At 41.4% G+C, this 12,521-nt stretch overlaps 2 protein-coding genes and 1 pseudogene across 2 annotated transcripts; 1 reads left to right on the top strand and 2 right to left on the bottom strand.

Moving 5' to 3' along the window:
- Positions 1 to 266: 266 nt before the first annotated feature.
- On the top strand, positions 267 to 3,447 carry LOC136355242 (protein FAR1-RELATED SEQUENCE 5-like; annotated as a pseudogene).
- Positions 3,448 to 4,353: 906 nt separating this feature from the next.
- Positions 4,354 to 8,026, bottom strand: LOC4329310 (prefoldin subunit 1). Its single transcript, XM_015767739.3, has 6 exons — positions 7,856 to 8,026; positions 7,645 to 7,698; positions 5,795 to 5,900; positions 4,941 to 4,947; positions 4,739 to 4,823; positions 4,354 to 4,642 (listed from the first exon to the last, which is right to left on the bottom strand). The coding sequence occupies exons 1-6, from the start codon at positions 7,877 to 7,879 to the stop codon at positions 4,529 to 4,531; spliced, it is 390 nt and encodes a 129-aa protein (XP_015623225.1). The 5' UTR covers positions 7,880 to 8,026; the 3' UTR covers positions 4,354 to 4,528.
- A 1,424-nt stretch (positions 8,027 to 9,450) lies between these two features.
- On the bottom strand, positions 9,451 to 10,746 carry LOC4329309 (WRKY transcription factor WRKY51-like). Its single transcript, XM_015769356.3, has 3 exons — positions 10,209 to 10,746; positions 9,990 to 10,121; positions 9,451 to 9,892 (listed from the first exon to the last, which is right to left on the bottom strand). Exons 1-3 carry the CDS (start codon positions 10,637 to 10,639, stop codon positions 9,694 to 9,696), a joined length of 762 nt encoding a protein of 253 aa, XP_015624842.1. The 5' UTR covers positions 10,640 to 10,746; the 3' UTR covers positions 9,451 to 9,693.
- Between the last annotated feature and the right edge of the window lie 1,775 nt (positions 10,747 to 12,521).

Here is a 12,521-nt window from a genome sequence, read left to right as displayed (position 1 = left end):
AAAGAAAGTTAGGAACCCCCCCCCCCTCATTTTTCTCTAGCTCCGCCCCTGCGTCCTGAGGAGGCCGCGCTGCCCCTGCCGGCCAACCGAAGAGCTCTCGCAAACTATAGCTTCTCGCTCGCGCCTATCCATGGTATCGCCGTCTTTCTGATAAGTTATGGTTGAATGGTGTGTTTGAGATAATAAAATAGGTGTTCTAATTATTGTAGTTTGGATTTTTTTTTTCAGAAATTTGAGTACTGGGCAATTCATTGTTGTGGAAAGCAATGGCGGAACTTGATAGCAAGATACCTGAAATTGGTTTGAGGTTCAGAAATCCAGATGAGTGTTGGTTGTTTTGGGTGGCATATGGCGGCCGTACTGGCTTTGATGTGAGGAAAAGATGCACAAATGTAAGCAAAATGGATGGTAAGGTGACTTCATGCAGGTATGTTTGTTCCAATGAAGGTCATCGAACAAAAAGGCAAACAGAACATGTAACAAAGTGTTTTAGAGCTGAAACAAGAACTGATTGCAAAGCTCGGATGACTATTTCGTTGGATCGAGGTGCAGGAAATTATGAAGTCACTGATGTTGTACTTGAACACAACCATCTACTCTACTTACTAGAGACCTTCCACTTGATGAAATCACAACGGAAAATTTCAGAACTCCAAGCTTTCGAAATAGAAACAGCTGATGATTATGGTATTAGGCCAAAAGCTGCCCATGAGTTGGCCACTCGTCAAGTTGGTGGGACACTTAACCTTAGCTACACTTGTCGTGACCACAAAAATTATTTGCAAGGCAAGCGTTAGAGGGAATTGGCTTTTGAACAGGCATGAAGTATGTTGAAGTATTTCCACGATAAAATTGCCGAGAACCCATCTTTTCAATATGCGTTGCAGCTGGATTGTGAGGAGCATATTACCAACATATTCTGGGCTGACTCTAAGATGGTCCTCGACTATGCACACTTTGGTGATGTTGTCACATTTGACACAACTTTTGGGACAAACAAAGAATATAGGCCATTTGGTGTTTTTCTTGGGCTCAATCAGTTTAGAGAAACCACTATTTTTGGTGCTACACTTCTATTTGATGAAACATAAGCATCATTTACATGGTTGTTTGAGACTTTTCTAGCTGCACATAATGGAAAGCAACCTACAACTATTTACACGGATCAAGATGCAACAATGGGAAAAGCCATAAAGATAGTATTCATAGAATCATATCATGGACTGTGCACCTTTCACATAATGCAGAATGCTGGCAAGCATTTTTGTCTCCAATGAAGGGTAAAGAGGAAGATGAAGGTGAAGAGAAAGATAAAGGTGAAGAGGAAGACGAAGGTGAAGAGGAATCTCATATTCTCTCTGATTTTAGTGCTTGTATGTTTGGCCACGAAGATGAGACATCATTTGAAGAAGAATTTCAGATTATGAGATCCAAAGTTCATAAGCAAACTTGGTTAGATAGCATTTACAAGGTGAAAGAGAAATAGGTTGAATGGTATATGAGAGATGTCTTCAGTTTAGGAGTGAGAAGTACATAGCTAAGTGAGAGCTTCAACAATGCATTTAGAACCATTTGAAATTAGATTTTGATATCATTTGATTTCTGAAGCATTTTGAGAGGTTAGTGCAAGAGAAAAGAGATAAGGAACTAGAGTCTGAATTTGAGGCAAGGAAGAAGCTACCGAGAAGACTAATGTGCACACCTATGTTGGTTCAAGCAAACCAAGTGTACACTCCAGTTATTTTTGAAGCTTTCCAAAGTGAATATGAAAAATCCATGGTTGTATGCGTTAGAGTTTGGATGGAGAACACAAATATGCTGATGTTGTTGGGAATTTGCTTGGTGAGCTTAGTTTTGAGGTGGAGTACATAGTGATCGGTGATCCTCGAAACCAAAAAGCTTCATGTAGTTGTAGAATGTTTGGAAGGACAGGAATATTATGTGCACATGGTCTGAAAGTTCTTGATCTAATGAATATAAAGAAATTGCCACCACGTTATATCTTAAAGAGATGGACTAGAGAGGCACGCAATGGAAATATACAAGATAGGCAAGGAAGGAATGTGGTAGCAAATCCAAAATTGGAAGCTCAACTACGGTACAAGTTTATGTCTCATAAGTTTCACAATTTGGCACATAAAGTAGTTCACTCTCTAGAATGTTGTGTAGTATTAGAAAATGCACTTGATTGCCTTTGTACACAGCTAGAGGAGAAACTCAATTTAATATCTGCTGGTGGTACAAATGAGCCCTGCGAGGACAAAGAAAATGTTGACCCAAATGCGCAGCAAAGAGATGATTTGCTTAGTGATGCACAACTAAAGAAGGAGGTCCAGTCAAACTACTCAAGGAGAACTAGAACTTGGATTGATAAGCTACGCAAGGGGAAGCGCAAGAATCCTAAATGTACAATACCAACAAAAAAAGGGAGTAAAGGTATATCATATGCAAGCTACTCATCTATGTATGTTGTTGCCAAAAATTGCTTAACTAATTAATTGACTTCTCATTGGCAGAAACAAAAGAAAAAGAGTAAATTTCACAAAACCCCAGGTATTGGGGTATCCGTTGCATAAAACCCCGGTTATTGTGATTTGTTTCATGAAACCCCATGTTTTGAACCAAAATATTTCAAGAAACCTCATATTCATGTAAAATACTCATATTTTATTATTGAGTAAATTTCACAAAACCCTAGGTATTGGGGTATCCGTTACATAAAACCCTGGTTATTGTGTTTTGTTTCACGAAACCCCATGTTTTGAACCAAAATGTTTCATGAAACCTCGTATTCATGTAAAATACTCATTTTATTATTACATAAGATTATTTTTTAATCAATTCACATTAGTTGGCTAAAAGGACATATTCTTCTTGTCTACTTCATTTTTTTCTCAATTTTGCGCTGGAAAAGCTTAACATAATATCTGCTGATTATAATATAATAATAGGTTAAATATACACATGTGATCAAAACATGATTATCAACGCTTGTTAAAAAGCAACTAACATTACAGATGTACTAAAAAGTATATCATATATTCTTTTTACAATTATTATAGATAAATATATTAGTCAAATAAACGATGTAAGTTTGTACCTGGGGTTTTATGGAACATTTTACTCTAAAACCTTGGGTTTCATGAAACAAATTGCAAAACCCGGGGTTTTTTGTAACGGAAGCCCCAAAACACGGGGTTTTGTGAAATTTACTCAAAGAAAAATGATGCTTTACAGTGACAACAGGTACAAATGAAGGATGATGGCGGCCACAAAGGAAAAAATGTGGTGCTTCAACAATACAATATCATTAGTGATTTTACCCAGCTTGTGACAGTACCAAGTTGTGATGATGATATTCTTTGTGATCAAGATCTGTTCCAGCCTTTGCAAGATGGTTACATGGCTTTTGTACAGGATGGCTTGATATCTTTTGGGCAAGAATGATATATGCCTTTTCGATAGGACTAACTATAGTTTTTTTGTGGTCTCTGTTTAGTATTTTGGACAAGGCCAACAATAATATTTTGTGGCCAAATTGTACAAGTGAATATGGCCTACCCTTAGAATAGTTGTTCTATATGCTCCACAAACTTGTTTAAATGACATGTATGATCCAAAAACTTATCTCACAACATTATCAACTTCTATATGGCTGTTTCCAAGTTTCTGTGTTGTCTGAATGCTCCAAGTTTCAAGTTCCTATATTGCAATTTTTCATCTCTCCATCCATCAATTATGGGGACATGCTGTCAATTTTTTTAGAAAATAACATCACAAAAACTCTGCATGCTTCTTCCAAGACAAAGATCATGGCCAAACAGATATCAGCTCATGTGCAGTTGATGTACAGAGTAAATACTCATTTGATTGGGAGATTAAGGTGAAATCAGAAGCAAAGAGAAATATGCGGGCAAATGAAGCTTTATAACTTCTGCAAGTCCCAGCAGGATAATGGTAGGAATAGGATGGCATGATGACATGATGTAACACATGAACTGAAACACTTTGAGATCAGAAAACACAAGAATTCAGTTATAGTTTCAGGTTTAACAAGAGAACATAAGCAATGTATGCGTTTCCATCTGAATGGAATCCAATACTACAGAGGCTAAAAGAATACTGCATCAATTGGCTCATCACCTAGGACCTCGCCGACATGGCATCTCCCTGCTGACTTAACCATGGCAATCTTACAAATATATTCCACAGAAAGGGACTCAAACCTGATGATGCACCTCTGTAGCTCCAAATAATCCCAACCCCTATGAAATGTAGTCACTTTACTGCCTAAAAGATTCCCACAATACATGACAAATTGGACCCCTAGTAGATTTAAGGCAAGGCCAAGGATTGTTCACCCCATCAGCTAACAAATTCCATCATATAGAATGCAGATATACACTATCCGATTACAGCGAAGCACCAGAGACATAACAGGAGGAGCAAAAGCAAGTTGTGTCGAATTAACAAATTCTAGCATTGCATTCGACAAAATAAACTCACAAAGATAGAAAAAGACTACTTTTCACTGAACTGTCATTGATAGGATCTGGCGTGCCAGCCCAGGGTCCTGCTGAAGTAGCTCTCTTATGTTGTTCTCCACTTCTGCCAACTGCTTCTCAAGATATTCCTTGGAAGTCTGGTTCATATGAGTAATAAATAAGTCAGGAACTCTCCCTCTTCTAGAGTTTCGACATGTTAAAGGTAAGAAACATATCTAGAGGTTCAAGCATACCTGCATCGATGCTATTGCACTTTCACTGTCATTAAGCTTTTGTTCTTGCTCATTCAGCAGGAGTGATTTTGGCTCCAAAATAAATCTAGAAATAAATAAATGGGGGTAATAAGGAAACACATGGAATCATTATTACAGGGCACCACATATACAAGAGCATGAAATTGACTTTCCAGGCCAGAAGTGATATTGAGTTACTTACACTTTACCTGCAAACAAAAGGAGAAACCATTAAAACCAGAAAGGAAGATATAATTTTATTTACTGTAATTTGGATAATATACTTAGAATAAACCTAATTTCAATTCATGATTACATCATGATGAATAGCAAAACTAAATCACTAGCCTAGTAATCACGTAAAGCAAGACAGAACGAATGATGCACCAAAGATGTTTAATGATTAAGATGATGTAACTATTGATTACAAAGAGTCTTTAAGATGATGCGCTAGTGCTACAACCACAAGATATCAAGAAACTCAGTACAGTGTTCACATGTCACCACTGGTCAACTGACAAGGTAACTACAAAAGGCACAGATTAAGTATGTGAACAACTTTTCTGATCACATTTCATGATATGATTATCCACTAAATATTAGAGGATATTTAATGATTAAGATGATGTAACTATGACTACAAAGACTGTTTAAGATAATATGCTACAACCACAAGGTATCAACAAACTCAGTACAGTGTTCAGATGTCACCACTGGTCAACTGACAAGGTAACTACAAAAGACATAGATTATGTATGTGAACAACTTTTCTTTTCTGGTCACATTCCATGGTATGATTATCCATTAAATATTAGAGATCTCTCAAAAAATCAGAATGTGTGAACCAACTATATATTGATGTAAATAAGAATGCCACTTGATCAACAAGTTCCATCGTTCGGTACTAGAGATGAGTTTAGCATTATCGTCCTATGAGCAAGCTAGCCCAAAAGGCCACTCTTTGACTCAACCAGAAAAACAAAAAAGAAACATATGTAGCCCCTTGACTTCAGATAGCAAAACAAGATTATATAGTGAAAGAGAATTCTTTCTTACCAACAGTCTTGTAAGTGTTTGTATTATCTGGCAATTGGCGAAGTTCCTCCAGTGTGAGGTAAGCACGCTTCTTTTCACCCTCTTTAGAGCGCATCTGAGTTTGCAACTGATAAAAAAACAGCATTGTTATATTAGAGGTTATGTGTCAACAATGCTTTGGCATCCATGAGATGCGTTACGAAGGAAATTCCTGAAAGAAACTTCCAACATATTGACAGCACTCACAAAGCATGGAGCAGGGTTTCACAGAAACCTATATGGATAGATAGAAGAAAGCTTGAAACAAAACAAACCCCTAGCTACCACAACATCCACAATGATTGAAACCCAGAAAGGCAAAAAAAAAAATAATAATTCAAACCATTTATCCTTATTTACAATCTAGAAAATACCTGTAAACATTTTCTTATATTGCAGAAGGGCAAAAAACAATTACTTACAGGACTGAGTAATAATGTTCTGCCCATCAAACAGCTAACTTCTATTTTAATAATCTAAACAGCCATGAACCATCATATTATACATTTCTTTGTGGCAACAGAAAATTGAAATCATAGTGTGAAGAAAATACGTAGGAGTAACAGAAGATGTTGCACCCCATTCCCACTTTCATTAAGGAAAAGCATTTCACGATAAAAGTGTCGCGCTATTGTTCCCTCATTAAGAAATACATGGAATATGGCGAAATGGTTGTTACATATATGATTTTTTTTTGCTTGCATAAAGTTTTAGCAACGTAAAAATACACCCAATATATCTCAACAGAGTAATTATAATTTGAAGTAAAGCCAAAGCAGCTTGACCCTGACATTGACAATTGTCCTTATCTAGGAAATCTTTGTTTCTGGAAATTATGTGATATATACCATAGAGAGACATAGGAGTTAGATGCAACATGGAAAACTGTGGTGGATATCCAGTCAAGGCAGTCAAGTAAAAGTATGAAGGGTCAAACCTATCTGGCCCTAAAACTACAAATGAGAAAAAAAACCATAACAGTTCATATTAATAAGGGCCCGAATCTGCGACCACCAAACCAATGGCCGATAAGAGTTATAGTATGCACTAAGAGAAAAACTAGTACTTTGAGTTGCAAAGCATAACAACAAATAGATTACAATACTTCGTGATTGATTAAAAATCTCATGATATACATGGTCCAGAAGAACTCCAAAAGTCCAAATGCAAGAAAACCTTGGCATATTCACCTGCAGTTTGCAAACAAACACGATTTCCAACTGGTTTCCCTTCCCTTGAATGATCCTAAATCAAGATCAACTGAAACTAATTTAGCACATTATTCCATTCATCAGCTAAGATGTTCCTTCCAAAATCAACTACATAAGAACTTAATTATTTTGTGGGATCTCAACTTTGATGCCGAAATCGGAGCCCTTTATTTTGGCAAGGATCAAAGCTCCTGTAGTTTTTCCACATGAAAAAGACCCAAAAGTTGGAACATTTTGCTGGTTGATGCAGTTAAATATGCGCATGGCCTTGAGTTAACAAGCGCACAAAACGTATGAAGTAAGGCTACATCCGCAAACTGAAGTGTCGCCTCTGAAAATCAAAGCTACAAGCTTTTGAAGTAGCACAGCAATTCGTAGATGCATCGAAAAAAAAAAAGCGTCGACATCGTCAACAGATCAACCTAAAAACCATCATTCGCGACAAGATTCAACTAGCGACGGCACAGGACGAACACTACGAAAGCATCCCCAGTCCACGGAACAAAACAAGGACCGGAGCACCAAATAAATTAGAGATGGGATAATAAACGTTTAGATGCAAGAACGAGCTAGTTCCACGGGGAAAGGGGAATGGGAGGGGGGGGGGCAGCGAGCTCGGACCTGCTTGATCTTCCCGGTGGTGTCGATCATCCGACCCTGCAGCTCCACGAAAGCCTGCACGACGCAGCGCGGCAAAGCAAACGGGAGTTAGAAGACCACCACCACTACCGCGAGCGCGACGGAAACCACTAGGAAACTCAAACAAGGGCACGCTCCCTTGCTCGCCGCGGCGAGATCCGGCGGCACGGGCGCAAGACGGCAACTCACTCACCGCTCGGTTGGCTTCGTCCGCCATGGTAGGGGAGTGGAGAGGAGCAGGAGCCGAGAAACCCTAGCCGCCGGCAAGGCGGAATCGAATCGGGAAGGGGGCGACGTCGAGAGCGGCGATGCGGCGGCGCTGCTCGGTGGCTACCTGTACCAGTTCTCTTTTTTGGGGTGCTTTGGGCTCAAACCCAAATTCTCCAGCCCATATAGAGTTATTTGTTTCAAGGCAAAGAGGTTTATATTTCCTTACTCAACTATCTCGTCGTCTGAATCGTACTGTATGATTTTAGTCACAATTAAATAGATTATTCTTTTAAATAAAACGAATGGTGAAACCTATCTTAAAAACAACGGCGTCATATATTAAAAAAGATGGAGTACTTTAGAGGGTGGCTTCATACTATGTAAGGCTAACCTGAGACTGATGTGTTGTCTACATAGTGCTTTGATTATACTACTTTGTTTCAAAACAAAAAATAATAACAGAATGTATAGGTCTGTTTTTAGAAGTACTTTCATAAGTTTGCTGTGTTCGGGAGGCTACACCTTAACGCACACAAATTCCCACCAGTGTCGGTTGGGAGAATCCTCATTTGTGTTAGATTCCCAACCGGGTACAACACTTGTGGCACTGATGATATGGAGCACATCAGTGCTAGAAGTGAGAATTGATACGGAAAAAAATTACGAATATACTTATTTTTTTAATAATTTATGTTTATATACCAAGACAGATTCGTAAAAATATACCCGTTCCGCAGAATAGAAACGCGGGACTGCGACAGTTCCGCAGCTCCAAAACGCGGACATCGGTCCCGCGTAACGGTCGCACGGTACCTCGACGGTCCCGCGGTTTCAAAACGCCGGGGCAAGTTGGCTAGCGATTTATTCACTGAGTTGGCACTGTTCAACACTGTTTGGGGGTACTGTTTGCACTATTCGGCACTGTTGCGGCCTGTTTAGCACGGTACCGCGCGTGAACCTACAGTACCGCGCGTGTGAACGGTGTCAAATAGTTTCAAACAGTATTGAAACAGAGCTAAACAACGATAAAAATCGCAGGCCGCCTCGCTGCCGCATTTTGTACCTGCGGGACCGTCACGGTCCCACGCGACCATTCTACGGGACCGACGGTCCCGCGTTTTGGAGCTGCGGGACCATCGCAGTTCCATGTTTCCGTCCCGCGGGGCAAGTATATTTTTACAAATCTGTATATAAACGTAAATTATTAAAAATATAGTATATTAACAAATTTTTTTCGAACTGGACTGAGCCAAAAAAAAAACACTAAGCCGGCTAGCCGGCTCAGAATGAATCAATAAAGCTTGAATCACAAAATTAATTATGTTTGAAGTACAGAAACTGAAAATTCATATATTCAAATTAACCGTGTGGCATATATACTAAATCACATAGAAATACAGATTCAGTGGTAGCAAAAAAGCAAAGGAATCTCAACTTGAACAAAATTAGAACATTAATCACATCACACCACTGCCGCGCTGCTCGCCGAGGCCAAGGTCACCGGCGCTGCCGCTGCATGACTTTCAGTGTCTTGTTTTTTTCTTATTCTAATAGAAAAGATATGGTGAAAGTTGCACGTTAAAAACCATGAAAATATCAACCATCATATACTTAATCAAGAGAGTGAGGGAGGTAGCAGATCAATTACATGGATATCACATCAGTCAATAGTCTAAACTAGATATGATGTACATGGCAATTGGCAAATACTACGTGCATGAAAGAGCACTAAGAAATTAACCAATATTCAAACGGTCAATTGATTAGATTAGTTTGTTTCTATATATAGATTATAGAGTCTACATGCATAGACACTACTATCTAGAGCAATCTTCCAGTAGTTTGGTCAGTCGTCCTGTGCTCCGTCGTCGTTGCCGCCTCATCGGGACGTCGATGGCCGGGTTCCCCGTGGCGGTGGTCGCCGTCGTAGGTGACGATGAGCATGGCCGGCTCGCCGGGGTCGCGCTCCACGTGCTTCCGCGCCGGGCACCCGCGCACCGTGCTGCACTTGTAGTACCCGCTGCAATATGTAACGTACGTATAGTACGTGGAGTCAGTGTCCGCCGTCGGAATATCTCTCCATCGCACGGTCAGATATTCAGAAATCGATGTGTTACCGTGGATAAGGCGAGCCTTTGATGGGCTTCTGGCCGTACTTGCGCCACGAATAGTCGTCCGCCGGGATGTCGGCGTTCCGTGAGCTGATCGCCGGCACGCGGATGCGCCGCCTCGCCCTCCACGACGCCTTCCTGCAAGTTCATCACAGAATCGTTAATGTCGTTTTGGAGCAAATCGATCAAGTCCTTGCAGCCGTGCAGGTGTGTGTGTTTAATCACCGTTTTTTCTTGGAGCAGTGGCAGCGCTCGCCGTCGTCGTCGCTGCTGCGTTTGAGGCGGCCATCAGAAGCATAATCTGAAGCAGACTGCATTGGTGGCGGCTTGTCGCCGTCGCCTGCCGCCGGGAGCACCGCGCGGGCGTTGGACACGCTCCCATCGCCGGTGACCCCCGTCACCGACGACGGGAACGACGAGCTGGCCGACGCGCTGAGCCCGTCACACCGCACGACCGCATCCCTCGCCGCCGCCGCCGCCTCATCCTCCTCCTCCTGCACGACGACGGGGGCGGCGCGGCGGAAGCGCGCGTGGCCGGTGCGGTTGAGCATGGACGCCACCGCCGTCCTCAACCTGGACGGCGTCGACACCAGCTGCCCCGCGGTGCCACCACCCTGCTCGCCGCCGCGCGCCGCCGCCGGGAACGGATCCGCCATGGCGCGCGATCGCGGCGAGAAGCAAGCAAAGCAAAATTGAAGCTTAGCCAAGAACTGGACGTACGTACGCGTCGTGTATCGTAGCGCGCTCGCGCGTGAAACGGAATGGGGGGAAACGTAGAACGGCGGGAGAGGGCGGGTTTGTAGGGGCGCGACGCGACGCGACGCGCACCGGTCAGAGAGCGGACTGGTTCGAGTCAAAAGCGAGTGAGGGAGACGGCTGGATCGATCGGACGGCGGGGAAGGGTTACCTGGTGCCGCGTGGGGGGGCGATTCGACGGCGAGGATTAGCAGGCCGGCCCGGCCGGTGGTGCGCCTCGGCCGAACGAACGGGCTGATGTTTACGGTTCCTTTACGTGGACGTGAAGTTTGACCGAAGCAGTTTGACCGTGATTAGCCAAGGACAATGCACCACGTGGAGGAAACAGCGATCCAGTGTGTTTATGTGAGGTGATATCTTTTGTTGTTTTTTTTTTTGACAGTACAACAATTTTGAGTAATCTGTGTATACATAACAGTATGATATACCAGCGATTCAAAACATAAGTTATATCTGTCTTCTCAAATCTTTAAAATATTAAGTTACCTGCCAAAAAATTAAAAGCTTTTTTAAAACTCCTAGGTGACTTTTTATATTTACTTTTTTCTTGCCAAATAAACACTACGGCTTGATCTAGTCACAAAAGAATATTGTTTGAATTTTCAAAGGCAATAAGGCATAATTTTGATTACATAATTATTTTACATATCTTTTAAATAGTCGAAAAAGTATAATAAGAGTATTATAGAAGCTTTTCTTATACAGTATCAAACTTGGCTATGTTATTCCATGTAATTTACCTATATCCAAACGCTATAGTCAAAACAATAATTATGATCAAAATTAACTCAGATTGACTACAGAATTCTAAAACGAGTTTTTTTAATCAAAGAGTGTACATTATCGACTCATTATTTCCATAAATATAGGGCAACGAAGTTATTTAGGCCATTTTCATAATTCTATTCAAGATTTCCGTATATGTTAGTGTAAAATCAAAGGTGTTTTTGATTATTATTCTGTGATGAACAATTGGGCATTGGAGATTATCGGTCTTGTTATTTGGAATTTATTTACGAAGTGGTTTTGGAGATGATCGGATTTCACAGGTGAATCTACAGGTTATCATTTTATGTGGACCGGTCAGACCGGGCTCTGGTAGCTGGTCAGACCGGTGGTATGCGCGCGGTCAGACCGGCCAGCCCGCAGTCTAACCGGTCGACACTGTGTCGGTTTCGGTTTCGGGTTGTTTATTTGGATATCCGAGTTTATTTCGTGATTATGACTTCAAGATGAATCCTATACGTATGTAATACTATTGTTTGCTGCTAATGAGTCAAGTTGGAGATAGCTTGGTCTCGGAATATGGTTTCTTTGTTTGTTCCATGTGTAGGTGACTCGATGTCTCGAGAGAGTATTTGCGGTGATGGACCGGGAGTCGGCTTGGGGATAAGACGATGTCCGTGGTGGTCAGAGATCATGCGGGATACTTAGGCTAGAGTTGATGCACGTGGTTGATGGAGATTCCATAAGGCATACGATGGAGTTATTGTGTGCGTATGGGATGCGGAGTTAAATTTGGAAGGAATTCAAATTTGATACGATTGGTTATGTAAAGATTCTTTCTTGTACTAGTAGGTTTCCTAAGGTGTTTAGGACTCCTAGTATGAGTTTGGTTCGTGGCTTTGGGCTGCCTACCTCATGTATAAATAGAGGGGGAGCGTGAGGTTTCCCGGTATCGCTTTAGAGAGCAATTGAGTTGAGTTTTGAGTTAGGGTTTCGAGTTTAGTCGAAATTTTTGCAAGGAGTGCTATTGGTGCACTTTGTAAACACAAAGAGAAT

Source organism: Oryza sativa, chromosome 2 (assembly GCF_034140825.1).
Source record: "Oryza sativa Japonica Group chromosome 2, ASM3414082v1".
Lineage (NCBI taxonomy): Eukaryota > Viridiplantae > Streptophyta > Magnoliopsida > Poales > Poaceae > Oryza > Oryza sativa.
The sequence above is the reverse complement of the archived record's forward strand: the minus strand, read 5'-3'. Positions and strand labels throughout refer to the sequence as shown.